Source organism: Plecotus auritus (assembly GCF_963455305.1).
Source record: "Plecotus auritus genome assembly, chromosome: 6".
Taxonomy (NCBI): domain Eukaryota; kingdom Metazoa; phylum Chordata; class Mammalia; order Chiroptera; family Vespertilionidae; genus Plecotus; species Plecotus auritus.
Genome location: NC_137773.1, coordinates 56365915 through 56391309, shown reverse-complemented (window position 1 = coordinate 56391309; position 25395 = coordinate 56365915). Strand labels below are relative to the sequence as shown.

Below are 25395 nucleotides of genomic sequence, written 5' to 3'. Positions count from 1 at the left end.
AAGGGAACTTTGGGACAACACGAAACAAAACAACATCCGCATAATAGGAGTTCCAGAAGGAGAGGAAACTGAGTAAGGAATAGAAAACCTGTTTGAAGAAATAATGACAGGAAACTTCCCTGATATAGGGAAGAAAAAACCCACACAAATCCAAGAAGGTCACAGAGTCACAAACAAAATGAACCCCAAAAGACCAATGCCAAGGCACATTATAATTAAATTGGCAAACACCAACGACAAAGTAAGAATCTTAAAAGCGGCCAGAGAGAGACAGCAAGTTACCTACAAAGGAACCCCCATCAGACTAGCAACTGATTTCTCAACAGAAACTCATCAGGCCAGAAGGTAATGGAATGAAATATACAAAGTCATGCAAAGGAAGGGTCTGAGTCCAAGAATACTATACCCAGCAAGGCTATCAATCAAAATTTAAGGTGAAATCAGGAGCTTCACAGACACAAAATGACTAAGGGAATTTATTACCACCAAACCAGCAATGCAAGAAATGCTAAAGGGTCTGCTGTAAAAAAAAGAAATAGGAAGCGAAGAAGGAACACAGGGGTAAAGAATAAAAATGCCGACAAATAAGCACCTATCAATAATAACTTTAAATGTAAATGGATTAAATGCACCAATCAAAAGACAGGGTAACAGATTGGATAAAAAAAAAAAAACATGACCCATATAGCTTCAGTCTACAAGAAACCCACCTCAGAAAAAAAGACACACACAGACTGAGGGTGAAGGGATGGAAAAAAGGTTTTTCAGGCGAATGGAAATGAAAAAAAAATTGGGGTAGCAATACTTTTATATGACAAATTAGATCTCAAAGTGAAGGACCTAACAAGAGATAAGGAAGGCCACTTCATAATAATAAAGGGAGCAATCCAACAAGAAGAAATAACTCTGGTAAACATATACGCACCCAATACAGGAGCACCCAAATACATAAAAAAAACTCCTGGAGGATATCAAGGGAGAGATTGACAGCAATACAATCATAGTAGGAGACTTTAATACCCCACTATCATGATTGGACAAATCCTCTAAACAAAAAATCAGCAAAGAAACATCAATCCTAAATGACTCACTAGACCAGATGGAATTAATTGACATCTTCAGAACATTTCACCCCAAAGCCACAGAATATACATTCTTCTCAAGTGCACATGGGTCATTTTCAAAGATAGACCATATGTTGGGTCATAGGCAAAGTCTCTTCAAATTCAAGAAGATAGAAATCATATCAAGCATCTTCTCAGATCACAGTGACATAAAACTGGAAATCAACTACAATAAAAACAATCCAAAAAAATCAAACACATGGAGACTAAACAGCATGCTATTAAACAATGACTGGGTTACCAGAGAGATTAAAGAAGAAATAAAAAAACATCATGGCAACAAATGACAATGAAAACACAACAATCCAAACTGGACGTGGGGGAGAAACCAAGATGGCGGCATAGGAAAACACCTAAACTGCTGCCTTGCACAACAATTTCAAAACTACAACTAAAAGACAGAACGGACACCATCCAGAACCACAGGAAAGCTGGCTGAGTGAAAATTCTACAACTAGAAGGAAAGAGAAAAGCTCACATAGAATTGGAGGTACGGCAAAGGGTCTTTGTGCGCGCAGAGAGGAAGGGCGGCTGAGAGCCTGGCTGACTTTCTCTGGCAGAAGGGGGAAAGAAGCCCCCGACCACACTGAACCCCAGTTCTGACTGCACTGAACCCCAGTTCCAGGCGAGCCCCTGGGGACCCACGCTCTTACGGGGGGAGTCTGGACTCTCGGGCCGAGACTCGGGAGCCGGGGAAGGCGCAGGACTGAAAGCGCGCAGCGCGCGCGCCAGTGCGCAAAAAGGCTGCGGAGGTTACCACAGGTTTTCCCTAGTGGAAGGGAGTCAGAGGCTCCTGAATGCACTGAGCCCCAGTTCTGACTGCAGTGAACCCCAGTTCCAGGCGAGCCCCTGGGGACCCATGCTCTTGTGGGGGAAGTCTGGACTCTCGGGCGGAGACTCGGGAGCTGGGGAAGGCGGAGGACTGAAAGCGCGCACGCGCCAGTGCGCACAAAGGCTGCAGAGGTTGCCACAGGCTTTCCCTAGTGGAGGGGAGTCAGAGGCTCCTGAATGCACTGAGCCCCAGTTCTGACTGCAGTGAACCCCAGTTCCAGGCGAGACCCTGGGGACCCACGCTCTTGTGGGGGGAGTCTGGACTCTCGGGCAGAGACTCGGGAGCCGGGAAGGCAGAGGTCTGAAGTGCGCAAGGGCAAGGCTGACAGGAAGCCAAGACTGAGACTCCACCCCATCCAAGCTGAGCACAGAGGCTATTGCAATTTGGCAAGTCTAATCCTATAAGGCTGTTTCCAGCACCGAACTTCTCCCAGCATAGACACTGCTGATCCTTACAGCCAACTGGCCTGGAGGTCAATTCTTCCCAGTGATACCAACAACAATCAAGACTTAATTACAATAAGGCTGTACACACAGTCCACAAAGGGGTGCACCAAGAGTGTCCACCTCAGGTTAACTGGGGAAGCCGACCCACTGGGCCATATTGGAAACCTAGCACACAAATCTACCTTACCAACTCAGGGAAGCAGTGAAAATGCGGCCTCAAAGAATCAGATCACAAACGAAAGAAATGGAGGAAAACAAACAACTGGATATAGAATTCAAAACCACGGTTATAAGGCTTTTTAAGAATATCCTAGAAAAGGCCGATAAATATAACGAGACCCTCGAAGATATGAAAAAGGACCAACTAGAAATTAAACATACACTGACTGAAATAAAAAATATTATACAGAGACCCAAAAACAGACAAGAGGAACACAAAAATCAAGTCAAAGAATTGAATTACAAAGAAGCAAAAAACACTCAACCGAAAAAGCAAAAAAAAAAATCCAAAAAGTTGAAGATAATATAAGAAGACTCTGGGACAACTTCAAGTGTACCAACATCAGAATTATGGGGGTACCAGAAGAAGAGAGAGAGCAAGATACTGAAAACCTATTTGAAGAAATAATGACCGAAAACTTCCCCCACCTGGTGAAAGAAATAGACTTACAAGTCCAGGAAGCCCACAGAACCCCAAACAAAAGGAATCCAAAGAGGACCACACCAAGACACATCATAATTAAAATGCCAAGAGCAAAAGACAAAGAGAGAATCTTAAAAGCAGCAAGAGAGAAACAGTTAATTACCTACAAGGGAGCACCCATACGACTGTCAGCTGACTTCTCAACAGAAACTATGCAGGCCAGACGGGAGTGGCAAGAAATTTTCAATGTGATGAATAGCAAGAACCTACAACCAAGATTACTCAACCCAGCAAAGCTATCATTCAGAATTGAAGGGCAGATAAAGAGCTTCACAGATAAGAAAAAGCTGAAGGAGTTCATCACCACCAAACCAGTATTATATGAAATGCTGAAAGGTATTCTTAAAGAAGAGGAAGAAGAAAAAAGTAAAGAGAAAAATTATGAACAACAAATACATATCTATCAACAAGCGAACCTAAAAATCAAGTGAATTAAAAACCTGAGGAACAGAATAATCTGGTGAATATAATAGAATCAGGGGCATAGAAAGGGAGTGGACTGATAATTCTCAGGGGGAAAGGGATATGGGGGGTTCTTGAAGAGACTGGACAAAAATCATACACCTCTGGATGAGGACAGTGGGGGGGGAGGTAAGGGCAGAAGGTGGGGTGGGAAATGGGTGGAGGGGAGCTATGGGGGGAAAAAGGAGAAATAATTGTAATAATCTGAATAAAGATTTATTTATATAAAAAAAAAAAAACAACAATCCAAAATCTATGGGACATAGCGAAAGCAGTCTTGAGAGGGAAGTTCATAGCTCTACAAGCCTACTGCAAAAAACAAGAAACAATGGTAATAAATTACCTAACCCTACAACTTAAAGAGTTAGAAAGAGCCGAAACCGGTTTGGCTCAGTGGATAGAGCGTCGGCCTGCGGACTGAAAGGTCCCAGGTTCGATTCCGGTCAAGGGCATGCACCTTGGTTGCGGGCACATTCCCAGTAGGAGGTGTGCAGGAGGCAGCTGATCGATGTTTCTCTCTCATCGATGTTTCTGGCTCTCTATCCCTCTCCTCTCTCTTCCTCTGGGTAAAAAATTAATAAAATATATATTTTTTTAAAAAAAGAGTTAGAAAGAGAGCAACAAGAAAAGCCCAGTGTAAGCAGAAGGAAGGGAATAATAAAGATCAGAGCAGAGATAAATGACATTGAGACCAAAAAAACAACACAAAAGATCAACAAAACCAAAAGCTGGTTCTTTGAACAGATAAACAAGATTTATGAACCTCTAGCCAGGCTCACCAAGAAGCAAAGAGAGGGGACCCAAATAAACAAAATCAGAAATGAAAGAGGAGAAATAGCAACAGACCCCACTGAAATACAAAGGATTGTCAAAAAATACTATGAACAACTCTTTTCCAACAAACTGGACAACCTGGAGGAAATGGACATATTCCTAGAAAAATATAACCTTCCAAAACTCAATCAGGAAGAATCTAAACATCTCAATAACTATGGAAGAAATTGAAACAGTCATCAAAAAGCTTCCAGCAAACAAAATCCAGGGCCAGATGGCTTCACAGGGGAGTTTTACCAAACATTCAAGGAAGAACTAAAACCTATCCTCCTCAGACTATTCCAAAAAATTCAAGAGGAAAGAACACTTCCAAGCTCATTCTATGAAGCCAGCATCACCCTAATACCAAAACCAAATAAAGACAACACAATGAAAGAGAATTACAGGCCAATATCCCTCATGAACATAGATGCAAAAATCCTCAACAAAATTCTAGCAAATCGGATCCAGCAGTACATCAGAAAGGTCATACACCATGACCAACTAGGATTTATCCCAGGAATGCAAGGATGGTACAATATCCACAAATCAATAAACGTGATACATCACATAAACAAATTGAGAGATAAAAATCACATAGTCATATCAATTAATGCAGAAAAAGCATTTGACAAAATCCAACACCATTTCTTTTTTTTTTAATATATTTTATTGGTTTTTACAGAGAGGAAGGGAGAGGGATAGAGTCAGAAACATCGATGAGAGAGAAACATCGATCAGCTGCCTCCTGCACACCTCTTACTAGGGATGTGCCCGCAACCAAGGTACATGCCTTTGACCGGAATCGAACCTGGGACCCTTGAGTCCACAGGCTGAAGCTCTATCCACTGAGCCAAACCGGTTAGGGCAACAACACCCTTTCTTGATAAAAACTCTCAACAAGGTGGGAATAGAAGGATCATACCTCAATATAATAAAAGCCATATATGATAAACCCACAGCTAACAACTTACTCAGTGGGCAAAAACTAAAACCATTTCCCCTAAGAACAGGAATAAGACAGTTGCCCACTCTCACCACTCCTGTTTGACAGTACTGGAAGTATTAGCCATTGCAATTAGAGAAGAAGAAGAAATAAAAGGCATCCAAATTGGAAAAGAAGAAGTAAAGCTGTCCTTATTTGCAGATGACATGATATTGTACATAAAAAAAAAAAACAAAAAACGAAAGACTCCATAAAAAAACTAATAGACTTAATAAATGAATTCGGCAATGTAGCAGGATACAAAATTAATGCCAAGAAATCTATGGCATTTCTATACACCAATAGTGAACTTACAGAAAGAGAGACTAAAAAAGCAATCCCATTTACCATCGCACCAAAAAAATTAAGATACCTAGGAATAAACTTAACTAAGGAAGTAAAAGACCTATACGCGGAAAACTACAGGACACTGAAAAAAGAGATAGAGGAAGACATAAATAGATGGAAGAACATAGTTCATAGATTGGGAGAATCAACATCATTAAAATGCCCATACTACCCAAAGCACTAGATTCAATGCACTCCCCATTAAAATACCAACGGCATATTTCACAGACCTAGAAAGAACTCTCCAAAAATTCATCTGGAATAAAAAAAGACCCTGAATAGCCACAGCAATCCTGAGAAAGAAGAACAAAGTAGGTGGGATCTCAATACCAGATTTCAAGCTGTACTACAAAGCCACTGTTCTCAAAACAGCCTGGTACTGGCACAAGAACAGGAATATAGACCAATGGAATAGAATAGAGAATCCAGATATCAACCCAAACCACTATGCTCAATTAATATTTGACAAAGGAGGCGTGAACATACAATGGAGTCAAGACAGTCTCTTCAATAAGTGGCGTTGGGAAAATTGGACAGATACATGCAAAAAAATGAAACTAGACCACCAACTTACACCATACACAAAAATAAACTCAAAATGGATACAGGACTTAAACATAAGACGGGAAACCATAAAAATACTAGAGGAATCCACAGGCAGCAAAATCTCAGACATATGCCGAAGCAATTTCTTCACCGATACCGCTCCTAGGGCAATGGAAGCTAAAGAGAAAATAAACAAATGGGACTACATCAAAATAAAAAGCTTTTGCACAACAAAAGAAACCATCAACAAAACAACAAGAAAGCCCACTGTATGGGAGAACATATTTGCAAATGTTATCACTGATAAAGGTTTAATCTCCAACATCTACAGGGAACTTATACAACTTAATAAAAGCAAGATAAATGAGCCAATGAAAAAATGGGCTACAGACCTAAATAGAATCTTTTCGAAAGAAGACAGAAGGAAGTCCAAGAGACATATGAAAACATGCTCAAAGTCACTAATTATCTGAGAGATGCAAATCAAAATGACAATGCAGTACCATCTCACACCTGTCAGAATGGCTATTATCAACAAATCAACAAACGATAAGTGCTGGCGAGGATGCGGAGAAAAAGGAACCCTCATGCACTGCTGGTGGGAATACAGACTGGTGCAGCCACTGAGGAGAATAGTATGGAGTTTCCTCAAAAAACTAAAAATAGAGCTCCATTTGATCCAGTAATCCCACTTCTAGGATTATATCCCAAGAAATAGAAACACCAATCAGAAAGGATATATATGTTCATAGCAGCACAATTCACCATAGCTAAGATTTGGAAACAGCCTAAATGCCTATCAGCAGATGAGTGGGTTAGAAAACTATGGTACATCTACACAATGGAGTACTACGCTGCTATAAAAAAAGAAGGAATTCTTACCATTTGCAGCAGCATGGATGGAACTGGAGAGCATTATGTTAAGTGAAATAAGCCAGGCAATGAAAGAAAAATAACACATGATCTCACTCATTTAGGGAAAATAAAGAACCTTATAACCTGATGAATAAAAAGATAGATACAGAGGCAGTAAAGCAATGAACAGACTGTCAAATTACAGCAGGAAGGCTGGGGAGTGTTGGGGAGGGAAGGAAATAGATCAACCAAAGGACTTGTATGCATGTATATAAGCACACCAATTGACACAAGACACTGGGGGGGTGGGATGAGGGCATGCGACGGGGGTAGGGGAGGCTGGGGGAAGGTCAATGGGGGGGGGGAAGGAGATATATGTACTAATATATGTAATATTTTAAACAATAAAAAAATAAATAAATAATAAAAAGATCAACTTGCCAATTTCTATAAGACTGAAAAAAAAAAAAAGAATAATCTGTGACTTACTTATTCAGCACATAGTTTTGGATCACCTATTACCAAGCCCTATTCTAGACGCTTGGCCTATCAGCAATAGCAAACCAGAGATCTCTGTTGTCTTAAAGATTTCATCCCATTGGAAAAAGATGACAATGAAAATTAAATGTAATAAGTGAATGAGATAATATGTTTGATAATAATAAGCACTATAGAAAAAAGAAGAAAATACAACAGAGGAATGCTTCAGGAGTATCAAAGCAAGTGGTGGGGTGGGGATTTTAAATAGGTGATCGCAGAAGGTCTGGTTGAGAATTTGACATTAGAGGAAAGACTGGAAGCAGATGAGAGAGTTAGCCATGCAGATGTGTGAGGGAAGCACGTTCCAAGCAGAGTCGGGGCCAAAGCCCAATGGTAGCTGTGTTCCTGGGAAGCTTGGGGCCAGCAAGACTGAGGAAGAGCAAAGGGGAGCAGAGCAGGAGGAGCCACGGTCATAGAGGGAAGGGGTGGGATCCTGGAAGCCTTGCTGGCCATTGTGAAGCCAGGCGTTTTCTCCTGAGTGGAAAGGGGGTCATTGTAGGCAGATGAATGTCAGAATAAATACTCAGTATTGACTCTTATAATTAGGCCATGGACTGAAAAAATAGCAACTGGTAATAGGCGAAGCTGTACTGGGGCAAACATGAAGTTAACATCTAGACTGTCAGATGTCGGTGTGCAGTAGGCACTCCTGTAGATGTTTAGAGACTGGCTTCCAGGAACTATGAAGCATTACACTGTGAGTGAAGGTCTAGGTCAGCACAGGCATGCTTGCGGTAATCCAGCAGCAGGAGTCACAAACTAATAAACCCAGTTCAGGCTCTTTCTCCTACTTTAAGACTGTGTATTCTGGAGCAAGTCACTCAGCTTCTCTGCACTTCACTTTTCTCATTTGTACAATGAAAATATTGTGAGAAGGCACCATAAATGTAAAATACTTTCACATGTATTTTTTGCTCAATACATGGTAGTAACCACCATAGGCAAGTGACAAGCATGAAGCCACAGGCTGGAGATCAGGAGTGGGACTCCTAATGTGAGCATATTGATGGCAGCAAGATAGGTCTCCAGACTTTCAATAACTAGGGATCAGATCAGGTACCAAGACAGAGATTTAATCAAGAAGAACAAGACTGGGATACAACTCACAAGAACAGGGCTAGGACGCATGGTGGGGGCTTGGTCTAAACAGACATGGTAAGAGCCAGGTCACCATCACAAAGGTTGAGATAAGAATATAATCAATGCACACTGATGTGATGCCAAGCTTCTACCCTGGCACCTCGGGGACAGAGGTGGTCCTGGGAAACGGGAGCAGGGCGACACTGCTCAATGAAGGGACCCGGGCTGGAAGGATGGCTGAGCTCGGGAAGCAGGGCAACTAGCAAGGGATTCCAGATATGATCTCCCCCAGTCCTTTGGGCTCTATAATCTCCATTTCTAAGTATGGGTAATAATTTGAAAACGCCAAAGATAATTTCCTACTTTATGCTATAAAACCTAAAGCTTACTATAAGAACGGTAGCAGCAATTTGTTTTGCCTTTTTATTTTCAGCTCATATGTCATTTCCTAGCTGATCAAAGGCGTTGGTTGCAAAGTAGAGAATAAATCACACTTCTAAATAAACCACTAAAGAGTGTTAAATTGATTTAAGTGATTTTAGGAATATTAATATTTAAAACATGTGTGTCCCAAGTCTCTTTATGACTACCTTTAGCAATAATAACTACCATTTCATTCTACCATTCTTCATTTTATAATATTACATAGTAAACTATGGGAAAACATTATTTTTTAGCCCCAGAACAGAAGTATAAGATTTCAGTTGTTTATTTAGGTTCAAATACCTTGAATTTTATTCAGTCAATAAAAGTATACTCGATTAATGCCTTTATTTTATCCTTTGCCTAGATTGAGTTGAATAGAGTGCAGTGTCTGATTTTTATTATTAAAAAAAACTTTGCCTTTCAGTCACATTTCTTTGCATTAAATTTGATTTTAAGCTGCATGTATTTCAGGATTAGTCCCAGTTTTGAGAAATTTTCTAGCTTCACAATTTTGCATCTTTGGCTTATCTTAAAATATTCTTAAAATTGCATATATGAATCTTCTAGATTTTTATTAATACACAGGGGGAGCAAAGGAATCCTCAGTGTTAAGTGGAGTACCAACGAATGTTTCTCAGTGGGAGGGTCTGGGCACCGAGGGGTCCACGCATCCACTTTGGTGTCAGAGGCACCCAGGCTGCCTGGTTGGACAGCCAGCTGTGTGAGTGGTGAAAGCAAGCAGACATCCAGATCGCAGTGCACGCGTTCAATGGCATTTCTGAACTGCTCACGTGTTCATACTTACCCAAGTCCGCAGCCTTGCCCAGGGCTTGCTCATCAGTTTCCTCTCCTTCTCAACCTGTCTCCATCTTTTTCTGCACTTCAGCAACCTCCCTTTTCCTTTCCAAGTTGCCTCCATCTGCTCATGTGTCAGCGTGGCCCTCCTGCCACACAGCTCACTGAGGAATCCGTCCCGTGCCTGTCACTGCTCAGTGCTCTGTGCCACACTGGCTTGTTTTGTCAATAACCATTTATTTGTTGCTGGAACAGTAACAGCCATTACATCTGACCTCCCTGTTTCATCAATTATGGATAGATTATAGGATGTGAACATCTGCAAAAGCTTGCTGTTGGACTCACCTCCTGGCTGGGATTAGATAAAGTACTAAACTGTTGTTTATTGTCAGGCCAAAACTCTACTGGGAAGGCAGGGAATTCCAAGAGTGGCAGAGCCCCATCAGAAGTATCGAAAATTGTTTCATATTGCCACCGTTTCCCTGAAGATTCCAGCCACTCATTATTCACGCGTATTACTAGCTCATATAACCTACTTGATAAAAGCTCTTGGCAGGCGTCACATTTCCACTCATTGTCTCATCTGTCAGAATGGAAATGACTCATAACTTGCTTTCTTGTCTCTTTTATCATGGTGAAAGGGTAATAGACAAAGCTTCCTCTGTATGCAAGCATTCGAAGGAAGATTCCCCGACCATGTTTTATTTTCAAGAAATGTGTTCGCATAGCCCGATAGGAAATCATTACATCATGGATCTAAATCAGGGTTTACCGAGTTTACCAGAATAATGGCTTGTGGTAGAAAGGTTATCAAATTGTGCAGAGAGAATATGCTCCAAATGTTTTTCAGGGCTCTCATGGATTTCCGAGAAGGGGAAGCAAAATGGAATTTTATGGAAGCCTGCCTTAAATGAGGGAGAAATCTAGTAAAAGGGATTATGAGTAGAAGCTGGCTCTCCTGCCAAGGGAAAGACGAATCTCCTAGTGGTAATTGGTCCATGAAGAAATAGAGAAATATTCACAGTATTAGTGTTTATCAGCACCATCTAGGAAGTCACTCCCTGATATAAAACACTCATTGGTTTGGTCCCATAGAGCCATAAACCATGTTGTTCAGAGGTCAAGTGGAAGAAGGCTGCTATGGTGGCCATTTTGGGAAGGCTTTCACCACGCTAGTGACTTTTCACGGTTTACTTCTCTGTCTTAACTCCTTACTTACGAAAGTAGAAACTACGTTAGTCTTTCATCATTCTACATGAAAAGAAAGAGAAAAAGATATTTTGTGTTCCCTCCACAGATTGGAAGAATTATTCCTCAAGATACCATGGCTACTTAACATGATTTCACCCTCTGATCTTCCTGTGCTCACTGAGCATGAGGCCCACGTGAACTCATAATGGGGAAACACACTCACTGGAGAACGTGGCTAGATGAAACAAGCACACATTTACATAGGGGTTCTATATCATTTTGAAATATCATTTAAATCCTCCTTTGGGAATCTGGCTTGTTTTCTGATACTTGAACTCTCCAGAACTGGCTATTAACTGAAAATTTTCATATACTTTCCATTTACCATAGTTAGAAAGTTATTTTTGAATCAAGGGAGATATAATGTAAAACATTACATAATATGATATTATAAATATATAATAAGGTGTAATATACAAATGTATTAATATCTATAATAGTAAAAGCATAACATGCTAATTAGACCTGATGACCTTCCAGACAAAGCCAGGGCTGTGAGGGAAGTCTGGGTCCTGGGTGCCTGCCAGCAGACGGAGGGAAGCCCAGGTCCTTGGTGCTGGAGGGGGGAAGCCAGTGCTGGCAGCCGGGGGAAGGAAGGCCTACTCTTGCACAAATTTCGTGCATCAGGCCTCTAGTTATATAATAATTTACATAAGAGCTTATTTTTCTTTAAGCCAATTAAATAGTTATATATAATATAATTATTATAATATAGCATATAAAATATGAAATCCACATTAATGTTTCTGCAAGTACTTCACTACCAGTACTTTGCAAAGGCTCTACCATATTTATTCAACAGTTATCAACTTCAACATAAGACTGGGAGCTAGGGGTATAATGGAGAACAAAACAGATATGGTTCCTGTCTTTACAGCACTTATGATCTAATTGGATAGAGATAAGTATTAATAAGTAGATACATTAATGCTGTGGTAAGTGCTAGAATAGCACAAAAAAGTGGTGTGTGTGTGTGTGTACATATGTGTGTGTACACAAGCACTGAACAAGCACTGAAAAGTCGGGTGTGAAATCCAATACAGGCAGAAGGATGTGGAGATGGAGAGAAGTGAGCTCATTCCTGAGAGTGGAAGGCCTGCATGACACAGTCCAGCAGGACAGTGATGTTGACATTTCTGCTCTGAAAAAGAGCAACAATACTTAGTTGGTCAAATTAGATTTGGTGGGCTTATCATCTGATTCATTTTGCCACCCATCTCTTTGGTCTCCATAAATAACAGAGAACTAAAATTACTTTTAATGTCATCATGGGTATAATGGAATTATTGTTCACACTCGCTTTTCATCCTCATGTAAACATAGCCAAGTGGAGACTGATCATTTCTCAGCTTAAAAATATACACAAACTTCCTCCCCACCCCCACCCGTTTATATAACCTGTGTCTACTGGCCTTTTGCCATAGAGAGAATCAACCTATATTGTCTCTCACTGATAAACATAGAGGAGGAAAAGGCGCAAGTTATTTACTTGCCACTTTAGCTCTAGAGAACCCTTTTATGTCTCAGTACTTCTCAGTTTTATTCTTTGGGTATAAGAAAAAGATTCTTTCAGATTATGGCAAGTAAGGGAATTGATTGTAAACATTCCTGTGGCAATGAGAGAGACCCTATCCCAGGAACACCCAGCATCAGCAGGCCTCCCAGACTGAAAGATTTTGGGGAACTGTAAGACCCCTAGGAGACAAGGGCTGAATTTTCTCATTATCCCCTCAGCAGCAACCATCGGTTTGATTCACTCTATTGACACAACTCAGTCACTGTCTTGGTGTTCACTTATCTCTGAGCACCTTCTCATTCTGCCATCACTAACTTCTCAGTGGGTGTGGATTGCCTAAGAGAACATGATTGAGCTAAATAATCACTATAATCTTCCATTGAACAGAACACTTTATATGAGGCCACCTCACTTTGGTCCAGGTCCCCCTAGCAATATATAAAACAAAGCCTCCAACGGATTTCTCTCGCAGGAGGTTAAGGGCAGAGAATTTTTCTTCTAAAGGTGCTATAGAATATAACTCATACTATGATTAGGCTGTACAGAATAAATATTTCCATGCTTTCAGATGTATAGTATAGAAAATAACAATTGAGAATTAGAGTAAAAATCCTTCATTAATATGTCCCTCATTAACATAGCACAAAACTATATCACCAACTTAGGAAGTGGCAGTTTTGAGCAATATATTCCAATTTATTATTTAGGAAACTTTTATTTTTAACTGTAAGTGGAATTTTATCTTATTATTTTGGAATTTGAGAATCATCTGTACATGGATGTGTAGAGAGAGAGTTTTAGGTGAGAGAAGATTCTTGGAAAGTTTTTGAGGTATAATACTATCCTTATAGCTTTTGAAAATACAATACAAACTCCTAGCATGTGAGAAATTAATTAGCAACTCTAATTCAGTTTATGAAATTTAAGGGTAACTTTAAATTTTTATCAAATTCTTTAAAATTTCAGACTGTAAAAGAAAATTTTGCTAATTTTGAAGAGCACTGATCATTGCATTTATAATAACTGCTATTTAATATGAATCAAAAGCATTGTAGGTTCAGCTCTCCTTGCTATCACCTATTTCATTGTAGGGACTTTAAAAAAAAAATGTAACCCTAACCGGTTTGGCTTAGTGCATAGAGCGTCCCCCTGTGGACTGAAGGGTCCCAGGTTTGATTCTGGTTGGTGGCACATGCCTGGGTTGTGGGCTCGGTCCAACATGCAGGAGTCAGCCAATCAATGATTTCCTCCCATAATTGATATTTCTCTCTCTCTCTTCTTCTCCCTTCCTCTCTGAAATCAATAAAAATATATTTTAATAAAATAAATGTAGGTCATTAAGATGATACAAGGTTGTTCAAATGAGAGGGTAGCATGAAAATAAAATTTCAACGGAATGAAATGAGTCATCATTAAAAAATTTTTTTAATATAAAATAAATTTACCGGGATTTTAAAGCCAAAGATACATGATTGAAAATAATTAGGGCATATATTGAATTACTGAATATATCAATGGAGAGTCCTAAAATCAAAGTCATATTTTTGGAGGAGAAAATTCTAGATCATTTTGTCCCACCCCATTGTCTTGCAAACTTGGAAACCAAAGCTCAAGGTAACCAAGTTACCTATCTGAGATCATACCCTGAGCTCATGGCGGAAGAGAAACTAGAACTCATGTCTTCTAACACTCAGTCCTTTCTGTAGACCATGTGGCCTTCACTTTATGTGCTGGGCGATGTAAGCAGTCCAATTGGTGAGCAATGCATTTCAGGGAGAAAGTACATACTCCACATGATCAATATAAAAAGTAAGGCTACACTTCTGCTAACTTATAGTTTCAGCAGAATGCAAAATATTTGACTACTTTTGTGTATTATAGTTTATAGGGCTGCATGCTTGATGGCCTTAGTGTTGATTCAATATAACATATCTGTAGGGAAGGGTTATGTAGTTATTGCATGACAGATACTGTGCGCTTGCACAACGTGTTTGAGAGACTTTAAGTGATGTGAGACCAGCCCTTTCTGCTCCGTTTTTATCATCTCCCACTGTTGCCTACTGCTGGCTCCAGGAAGACGCTCTGACTGCTGTTGCTGCCCAGTCTGGTCCTCAGCCTGTTACTGCAGTGCTTGTCAGAAATCATTAGCCATCGATTTCTTGACTAATGTTGCAGTTGATTGTCTGAATCAGGTTCAGACACTGTAAATGAGGCAGAAACATCCTTTCTGCTCACCAACTGTGAAATGGCTAAAGGGGGTTAGATTGCCAGAAATCAGAATAAATGTATTTCCGATAAGATTTGACAATGATTTCAAGCTCAAGATGGCAATTTGATTTTTTATCTCTACGTTTCTTATTACACAAAAAGAAAACTGTATCATTGTCTTTTTCTCCTCAAAGTGCTGCATTGTATTGAGCCCAGTGTAAAGCTTTCATTACGAAGAGGCACAATTTGGAGTTTGTGAAGGGGATGTATAACAAAATGTGTGTTGTGCTGCCTTTTAATGTGAGCAAGAAAGAAAAAGGTTAAAAAAATGCATCCCAGGCAATGGACTCACAACTTCTTGTTTACAGACAAATCTGATGGATGCCCCTTTATGGGTTTTCAGACATATTTTTGTCCAAATGGGTTTATTTAAGCCCTTCTAGGACTCTTAGACTTGCAGACGAAACTACAAATAAAATGTTCAAGTGCAGCTAAACTGTTGGGTCTTTGTTCTCACTTGTTTCAGAGCATCCCGGATGCCTCTGTAAGTCTGGGGGCTTTGATGAGACAAAGCAGCCATCTTTCAGGATTGGAAGAACTGTCACATGGAAGGGGAACCAATTTGTGTTGTCCCACAAAACACAACCTGGGCCAGTAGGCAGAGGTTACAGATTTTGCTTCATCTCTACCAATAGTTTTCTCACGTAACTCTCCGATAGCTCCGATAGCTGAGTGGCTAGCCTCACAAGGAGATAGTTTCCAATTATGGACATTTTTCAAGTGAAGGCTAGGTCAAGGTTTCTCAATAAAAGCACTATTTACCTTTGTGACTGAATAAATCTTTGTTGTAGGGGCCATGTGTGAATTGTGAGGTATTGAGTAGCATCCCTGGCTTTCACTCCCTGGATGCCATGAGCACCTCTCCCAGTGAGGACAACCTAAAATGTCTCTCGTCATTGCCTAATATCTCCAGGGGGCAAAATTGTCCCCATGTGAGAACTGATAGGTTAGATAAATACTTGGGAAAATTAAGCAGTTGCTTCATTCAAATCCTTAATGGGGGTACTGTGGGTTTATTTTTTGTTTTGTTTTGTTTTAGTTTTTTTATTGAATTTTAGAGAGGAAGCAAGAGGGGGTGGGAACGAAACATCAATATGAGAGAGCTAAACACTGACCGGCTGCCTCCTGCTAACCTCATATTGGGGATCAAGCCCACAACTCAGGCATGTGCCCTGACCAGGAATCAAACTGGCATCCTTATGGTGCACAGGATGATGCCTAATCAATTAGACCACACTGCCAGGGCGGTACTGTTGATTTTTTAATGAAATGAAAAATATTTTTATTTTTACCAGATGTGCTTTCCATTTGTACCCTTATTTAGCTTGTAAAAGTCTCCTACACATAACTGTGTTTCAAACTTTTGTAGGAATGGTGGGGGGAAGGACAGATAAAGATGCACACATATTTATATAAATTTCAGGCTTATTATTCTGTACCTTTCAATTTCTATTAGATTTATAAAAAGTAACTTACGCAGTTTGGGCAATGATAGCTCTGAATCAGGGCTGCTTTTGTGCATGTGCAACCTGGACAATCACAGAGGACTCTTGTTTGTAAAAGGACCTTAGTGGGTGCTTTTAAACACCTTATCTTATTGGAAATTCATAGCATCCCTTCAAGGTAGACTTTATTCATTTCCATTTTATACCTGAGGCATTCAGTCACTCGATACATGCCACTCAGCTCCTTAGTAGGCCTGCCTGACTTGAAAGCCTAGGATGTTTGGAGAAAATTGGAGCACCCAGAGGGAGATTTGATTAATTATCGCATAAGGCCCTTCCAAAGCCTGGTCTATCCCCTCAGAGTAAAAGTCCCAACTGACTTCAAATATTGAAATAACTAAGAGAGAGCAGAAGGGTGGAGGGTGGTAACTGGAGAAAGGAATATACTGTATATAGGAAAAAATAGCAGAAATACAATGTAAAGGTACAATTAGAGTTCACTAAAAGTTTCACAAAATTACAAAACTTCCACGTTAAATGGTGATGCATGAACTTATTTACATAGTAGTTTCTATGGATTGGATTAGTTTCCTGCAGAGACCATGGTGGATAGCGTCACCAGGCAGAGCACAAGGCCCATTTAAACTTCACGTCACTGATAGGCATTAGCTTGAGTTGTGCATCCTCCAGGCCCATGGTCGGCAAACTGCGGCTCTTTGGCCCCTTGAGTGTGGCTCTTCCACAAAATACCACGGCCTGGGCGAGTCTATTTTGAAGAAGTGGCGTTAGAAGAAGTTTAAGTTTAAAAAATGTGGCTCTCAAAAGAAATTTCAATCGTTGTACTGTTGATATTTGGCTCTGTTGACTAATGAGTTTGCCGACCACTGCTCTAGGCCATGCCATGAGAGAAAGAGAAATATTTCCTCACCTTTCCCTAGACACGGGAACAACGCTAGATAACATTTTGAAAACTTGGGATCATGGGAAACAAGGCAGCCAATTGCTGCATCTTGAATGTGGCACATTTTAACCAAGCACATTGAGCTGCCTAGAGGGTGGAAAGACAAAAAAGTCCTGAAAAAGACTACTTTTATGTGCAGGTAGAATAAATGGATGAAACGGAAATGACCAGACTTACTTTTAGAGCAATAATCAAATTTTTTCTTGGTAATCAGAAAGTTAAATTGCACCTGGAAAGTTTGTCAGTTAATGTCATCAATTAGAACTTTGATTACTTGGTCCATGTTAGACAAAACATTCTATGTATGAACTTTTAAACAAACTTTTCTATTGGACATTGTGGCTTCTCTGTACTGGGTAAAGCTTTTTTCCCCTTATTTTATCTCTCATTCCCATCTCCAATCCTTTGTTCAAGCTGTCCCTCTTCACTACTGATCCAGCTCCTATCATTTGTTTAAAATGCAGATTGAGTTTCTCCTAGGTGAAGCCTTTCCCAGTTGTATTTTCTTCATTGTTCCTATGACTAGCTGAAATTCATTCATTTATTTATTTATTTATTTATTTATTTATTTATTTATTTATTTCATTCCAAATCATCTCATCACCTAAATACAGTGTTGACTGTGTGGGGGCAGGGATTTTGCATTATTCGTTGCTGTATCCTTAGCATCAAGATCAAGGCTTGGAACATAGAAGTCACTCAGTATTTAATAAATCAATGTCCTTGGACTAAATTTTTAGTCCTTGATGCAGACTTAAAGCACTATACAATTTCAATGTCTGTAAATCTTATTGCCTTATATAATAAGATCTTTAAGACCAGGATTATATCTAATATATATATGTGTGTGTGTATATATATATATATATATATATATATATATATATATATATATATAAAAGCCTAAGCAACTGTTATGACCGGTCACTATAACGTGCACTGACCACCAGAAGGCAGATGCTCAATGTAGGAGCTGCCCCTGGTGGTCAGTGCACTGCCACAGCTAACCTCCCACAGCTGGCCAACCTTCCACGGTCCCTCCCCTCCTGACTGGGCAAGATGGCCCCGATCGGCCCTGATCTCCAGCCAGGCCAAGGGACCCCACCCATGCACGAATTCATGCACCGGGCCTCTAGTAAAAAAAACCCATATATTTATATATATGTTCATATATATACACATATATATGAACATACATAAATATTATATTTGAATTGAAATAATATATACATTTTACACATATATAATTTTACCTTACAGTTACATCTAATTAGCTAATGGAATGTACTAAAGGAGTTCTTTGTATAATACATTAATCCTGAAGGTTGAGCATTATTAAAAATTCTTAAAGTAATAATGAGAGGAAATGAAAATAGCATGTAGTTACCTTTTTCAGTATCAGTGACTTACAAAGACTTGACTTTCATATCTTCTGCTATGAATTTTGTTTTTAGGTGACCAATATAAATTATCTCATTTTAAGAACTTGGATTTTATTTGAAAATATCTTTCCAAGTGAATAAATTTCATTCTAGTGGGAAGATAGGGTTCATTGCAGTGAAATCATTATCAAATCTTCATCTCCATTATTCACTGAAATCATTGAAACAATTTGATCCACTGGCCATTTAGCACTCAGTTTTTATTAGGTATGTGACCTGACTTTTCCAATTTTGGCAACCTCATTATCATGCACAATTTGGCATTGATTGATTTACATTGTAGTATGCTTAATCAGTGTTTTCCTCTGTTTTTTAATAAAGGTTGATTAGGTTCATTGTCTATACAAATTAAAGATATGTCATGAATTTTCAATTTAACAAAATTTTTGTACCTGAGATCCTTCTTTCTTCTTCTATTTGTGATTCTAGATTTTAATCTTCCAGACCCTGGACTTGTTTCCAACATATTGCATGCCACTGGGATAGTCAATCAAATACAGGGGATCCCTCAGATTTCCACACGGTATTTTATCATCTGAAGTATTCTTTGAAAAGGGTTTCTAGTCTTTGTCTAAGGATTCTAGTTGATCAATATTTATTAAAATTTAAATTATACCTTGCCGACTTTAAAAGACACTTGAGGTCGCCCACTATGAGATCAATATACATCTTTATTTTCTTCAGAATTCATAGTCTCACTTTCTCTTTCCACTTTTATCGGTCTTCTTAATTTTCATTTTAACAATGTCCTTTCTACTCCCTTCAGGTTGAACTATACAATTCACCAATCTGCTGAGAACTCAGTTTTGCCTTGAATTCTCCTTATGATTTCACCTGACTTTACTTTCTCGCAATAGCACTCATGTTCCTGAGGAACGGGGCCTTGTCCTTGATTTAGATGAGCTCCTCTGCTGCACTTATCAGGGTCCTCAACATGGATTTCATGTAATTGACTGTTTCCCTATTGGACCAGTGATGACCTGTATTCTTCCCACTGCCTATGTGTTTCCTATTTGTAGGTAAAGGAGATACAAGAAGTTTCTCACACCACAAACACAATTTGTGTCTTTGCCTTGAGGAAGAAAGCTTTCATCAGGAGTCGTTCACCAGTGGCTGGTTATTCCCAGAGACTCCTTGTCCTAAGGTTTACAATATTGCACTCTATATTATCTCATGGTAGCCTCATAACAGCTCTCAGGAGTGGATTTTCTTTTTTACTTCTGAGGAAATTAAGTTTAGGGAGCCTTCCTGGCCCACATGTGTTGAGCATGAAAGAATTGGAACTTGAACCGAGTCTTTTTACTGTATGGTTAGTATTCATTCCAGCATGCATTCCACATCTGGCTCTATGAAGCTTCTATAGAATAAAGTCTGAAGCCAAAACCAAACCCCAGACAGCTGTTTTGGGCCTTGCTGCTCCCCGGAAGCATGGCACACTGGTGTGAGATGAGAGCTGTCAACATGGATGCATCTACCTATAGTTACTTGGGCATCTACCCTCTTACTCTTGGACTGAAGAGTCCCACCTCTGAGATAAAATTGGGCACCCCCATATGTTACTGTACTGCTTCAGGGCCCCTGGTGGCCGGAGGCATGGGGGAGTGGCACGGTGTAAGCACCAGTAAGTCCTGGAGAAACCTGTCTTCAGTCATCACTAATTTCCACAATTGCATCAGGCCTTGAGGACTGCAAGCGTGCTCTCTACTAGTTGAGATTTCGGTGCGTATGATGTAGCACCTGACACACGGTAACAATATTTGCTGAAAACAAACTATAGTAGTAAATCTTAAAGTTCTAGAATGTCAGATAAAAATACATGGACCAAAAAAGATACTAGAAAGTTGCTTCCTAAATTTTTATACTTGGATTCAATAAGGCCTCATAAATTCACAAAATTTTGGAGTTCTGCCCGTAATTCAGAAAGGTCTATGTCAAGGCATATCTAACTAAGTCTAGGTGTTGTCAGTCTGCAAGACCAAGTGAGAAGAATATTCTCAGGTTTGTACAAGGTTTATTAAAGGCCTTAACAATGATAATTAAACATTTGAACTTTGCAGGTTTAGTGGGAATTAAACTGGGTCAGCGTGTATCAGTAAGTTTTAATATCAGTATCTGCCAAGCACTCACTTGGAAACCCAAATCTTATGAGGTATCCCAATGGCTTTCTCTAAATTATTTCCCAACTATTAACTTTTAGGAAGTAAAGAAGAAGACCAACACTGCCTCTAATACTTAATTCTCTGAGCTGCCGAAATCAGGCCATGGTCCACGCTCATCTTTGTGTCCTCCCTCATACCGACTCAACGCTGTCAAATGACTCTCACTAATTCTTTCTTAGAAAATGTACAAAAAGGATTTCCATAGAGGTCTTTGGAGATTTCCTGTATCCTCCTGTGTGTAATAGGTTGGATCAAATAACAATGAAGGAAGGAGAAAGAATGGGGGCTTTGTTTTACGTACTTTCCTTCTCTTGGCCTTTGAAAGGGGAAAAGAATAAAAAGAAAAATGATACCATACAGATGATGTCAGCGTTAAATTAAATTAAATTAATATCATGCATTAGACTGTGGCAGCCATAATCTTTTGATTATTGAAGAGATTGTTGGTAATGAAGTACATTTGTAAGAAATACTTTTAGTGTATACTGAATACGTGTACAAACTGTGAGAAATGCATCTAATAAAATGATAGATTTAGAAATTGCCTGGCACCTAAATTCATGTTTTTCAAACAGCTATTTATAGAAAGAAAAGTGATATTTAAGCTCCCATAGTAGAATACTATAATCTGCTTTATATTACCTTAGGTAATAGTCCCATATTTTAAAATAATGGTGCAAGCCATTCAATTATTTATTCACACCTAAGTTATATAAATTGGATGATTTTGGATTGTGCAGGAAAAGAATTATTTTCATGGAAGTAAGACCTCACTGTCACGGCTTAAAGAGAATGCTGTGAAACAAGTTATACTATAGATAAAAATAAACCAAACCAACATGAATTTTTAATAAACAAAAAATAGTTTATGGAAACATTAAAAACAACTATTAATTTTAATCACTCTGGCCATGCCGTACGTTTCACATGTGTTTCTCCTCCGGCTAGGACCTCAGCACTTACCGTGAGATCTCCACGGACCTGGAGGATGACCTGAGCCTGGGGAGAGCCTATGAAGCCATAGCCAGAGTCCTGCAGAGGTAAGTTAGCACATCCTTGTCTTCCTGTCACTGGGAATTCACTCAACTGTGAAAGACTTAAATTGTTTGAGGTCTGTCGCTTTCCATTACTGCCTGCTTAAATTTTAAGCAGTGCCCTTCTTAAGTGACCCTTTCATCATAAGTTATTTTAAACCAATGTGGTATTTCGAGCTACGCGTCTAAAGTCTTCTCTGTCTATTCCTCCTTTGTATTACTTTATTTTTGATTTTCTGTATATTTAGTGATGACCTTGAGTGAAAGGGAAAAATCAGGTCACATCTCACAGGTTAAAAAAGCAGAGAGCATAGAAGTACATAGCGCGCTTCAGTCACTGTGGCTCACCACAATCTTGCCAGATCTCCTCTTGGAGGAAACTGTCCACTTATGCTTCAGTCATGCTGCTTCCATTAAGACATCTCTCCATCGAACAGATCTGGAGGAACAATTGGGTGCAAAAACAATATTCCCAAAATTTCACTTAAAACAGAAAATTTAAGGGAAGTATACATGAAAAACCTCTGATACAAATGTTTCCATGGAAAGTATATGATTGGCCCTTCACTCATTGCACTGTGTCCGTTGTACACTCCATTTAAGCATTGCATCATATAGGAGCATCATTAGCATTATAATTTAAGGCAAGGTAGTCTAAGAATAAGATAAGTTATCAAAGTTAATACACATGGTTTTGTACAAGATATAGCTTTTTAATAATGATAGTAGTAGTAATAATAGGTATAGATTGTGTCAAGTTTAATTTCTTCTCATTTATATTTTACTTATAAATATATACAGGGTGGTGTTTTAAAAGGTAAAATTGTTATTTAAAAGTCATTGAAAACATATGCCTAGTGAAGTAAGAGTAGATCATCCTATATAATAAAGAGGTAATATGCAAATTGACCCTCACAGCCTCATAAGATGGCTGCCTATGACCAGGCCGGTAGAGGGGTTAGGGAGGGACAACCAAATGACTGAACAAGCAGGCTGCATGGGGCAACCAGGTCGGCAGGGGGGTTAGTGAGGGATGACCAAATGACTGAACAAGCAGGCTGCATGGGGCAACCAGGTCGGCAGGGGGGTTAGTGAGGGATGACCAAATGACTGAACAAGCAGGCTGCATGGGGCAACCAGGTCGGCAGGGGGGTTAGTGAGGGATGACCAAACGACTGAATAGCCAACAGCGTGGGGCGGCCAGGCTGGCAGGGCGTGAGGGGCAACCAGACTGGCGGGGGGAGGCAGTTGGGGTGACCAGGCTGGCGGGGGGGGGGGGCAGTTAGGGCAACCAGGCCGGCAGAGGGGGGCAGTACGGTGTAACCAGGCCAGTGGCGGGGGGGGGGGTGCAGTTGGGGTTGACCAGGCCAGCAGGAGAGGCAGTTGGAGGCAATTAGGCTGGTGTGGGGGGGGGAGGGGGAGGCAGGCAGTGAGGGGCGACCAGGCTGGCAGGCAGGTGAGCGATTAGGAGCCAGCGATCCAGGATTGTGAGAAGGATGTCCAACTGCTGGTTTAGGCCTGATCCCGGGGGGTCCTGGATTGGAGAGGGTGCAGGATGGGCTGAGGGGATACCCCCCCCCATGCATGAATTTCATACACCGGGCCTCTAGTCATTATATAATAATCATTAAGTGCTAAATAAATAATTAATTAAATATTAAAATCCAACACCAATGAAAGAAAAGGTGCCCTACAAAATGCCAGGCAGCCATCACTGGATCCATGGTTAAGGACATGGACATATTTATAAGGAGAGAATGGACGTCTACTCAGGGAAACAGAACCACATGAGTGTCATGGTCCCTCCAAGGAAAGGTAAGTGACTAACCCATGGAAGATCAACCCAGATGTCCCTTACACTTTTATTTACAAATAACAACTGAAAAGAAACAAATGTTTGAACACAAAGAATAGATATGATGTATTCAATTTAGTGTCTATGTGGGACACACAAACTCTGCGCCCTTTTGTCCAGCTCTATTTGATTATTAAATTATTTAGCTCTACTCTTAGCACTTCTCAGAATCAGTAAAAACTGACTGGATTATTTATCTTGCTTTGTAGTAGCAGGCCTGGCCTGAGCCCATACACTTTAAATGTGTCCATTAATGTGTTTATAAAATTATTTTTACAAAATGACATTGTGTCCCAACATAGCTAAAGAGATAAAACTCCAGGGAAAAATATTTTCTTTTGTAAACATATTGAGCAGACAAGTGTTAGAATGCCCCATTTGGTTACAAAAATACAATTATTTTTGAAACTTCTGGAGACATGCAATTATCTTAAACTAATTCTCACCTGTTAACCTAGTGTTTCATTGGAATATTTTAGTGTCTCTACTCCAGGATTTGACTGTCTGGTCTCTACAATAAAAGCTAGGTGGGAGTTGAACAATTATTGGTAAATATTGGCAATAACACCAACAGACAATCTAATGTTTTAATTTGACTGCTTACATATTACTTGGGGTCCAGGTATGGAAAAGAATACTGCTTTTGAAGATTTGACATATGAAGTAGGGTGTGTTTGGGGTAGTCACAGGGACAATTCAATTCCAATATTCTCAGCAGTCCAGCAACCTGCCTTGGGGCAAACCTATAATGGGCAGGAAGACTTATCCCTAGCTCACTTTTATTCCAAATGAGACTAATTCCACCTATAAGAATTCTCCTCAACCAAATTGCAAAGGAAGCTGTTGATGATTTCTGTGGGCTTTAAATGTAATAACATTATGCAGCACACAAGAATACAGGAGGTGCTTCTTCTGAGGTCTGAGGGCAAAGTGTTCCAAGTCCACAAGAGCTTTCCAACCCAAACCTGCAGCATTGCTGGTGGCTATGGAGGAGCACTCCTGGAAGTGTGAGCCTGGGCATGTTCTTCCTCCATGTGGGCAGAATAACTCGAGAGGTGGGCAGATGTGTCAAAACCAAAAGTCCTGCACAGGCGACATCAGCACCCAAAATATCTGAGAAGCCTTATTAAATCAAGCCCACTACTTACTAGAAATGTTTTGATATGAATTTTGTGGTCTTTTAAAAAAAATTGCTTCAAGGGCTTGGTGTTTTTTGACACATGCACACACACACAACCCCCACACAAACACATATGTATGTCCCTTTCATAGTCCTAAACTGTACTCAGATTAGCAGAAATAGAGCGCAACAAAAATAGAGGAAATTATGGTGGTGTCGGCTGAGGAATAAATCAAGCTGCATATGGAGCTCAGCATCACCTCTAAATCTCTTTCCCAACCTGTGCAATTGCACAGGCTTCACTAATGGGAAGCCCTATCTCTATAAACATATTTTATCTCTTTAAAGGAAATGGAAGAGGATAGCCATGTCTGGGATAAGTGTGTGTC

At 39.9% G+C, this 25395-nt stretch overlaps 1 protein-coding gene across 1 annotated transcript in view; it reads left to right on the top strand.

Annotated features, from left to right (window-relative positions):
• The window catches only part of TTC29 (tetratricopeptide repeat domain 29), a 176728-nt gene that overhangs the window by 80932 nt on the left and 70401 nt on the right, over positions 1-25395 (top strand). Inside the window, exon 9 of the mRNA XM_080674377.1 lies at positions 21946-22037. Coding sequence (XP_080530503.1) covers positions 21946-22037 — 92 coding nt within the window. The remainder of the gene's footprint in view (positions 1-21945; positions 22038-25395) is intronic.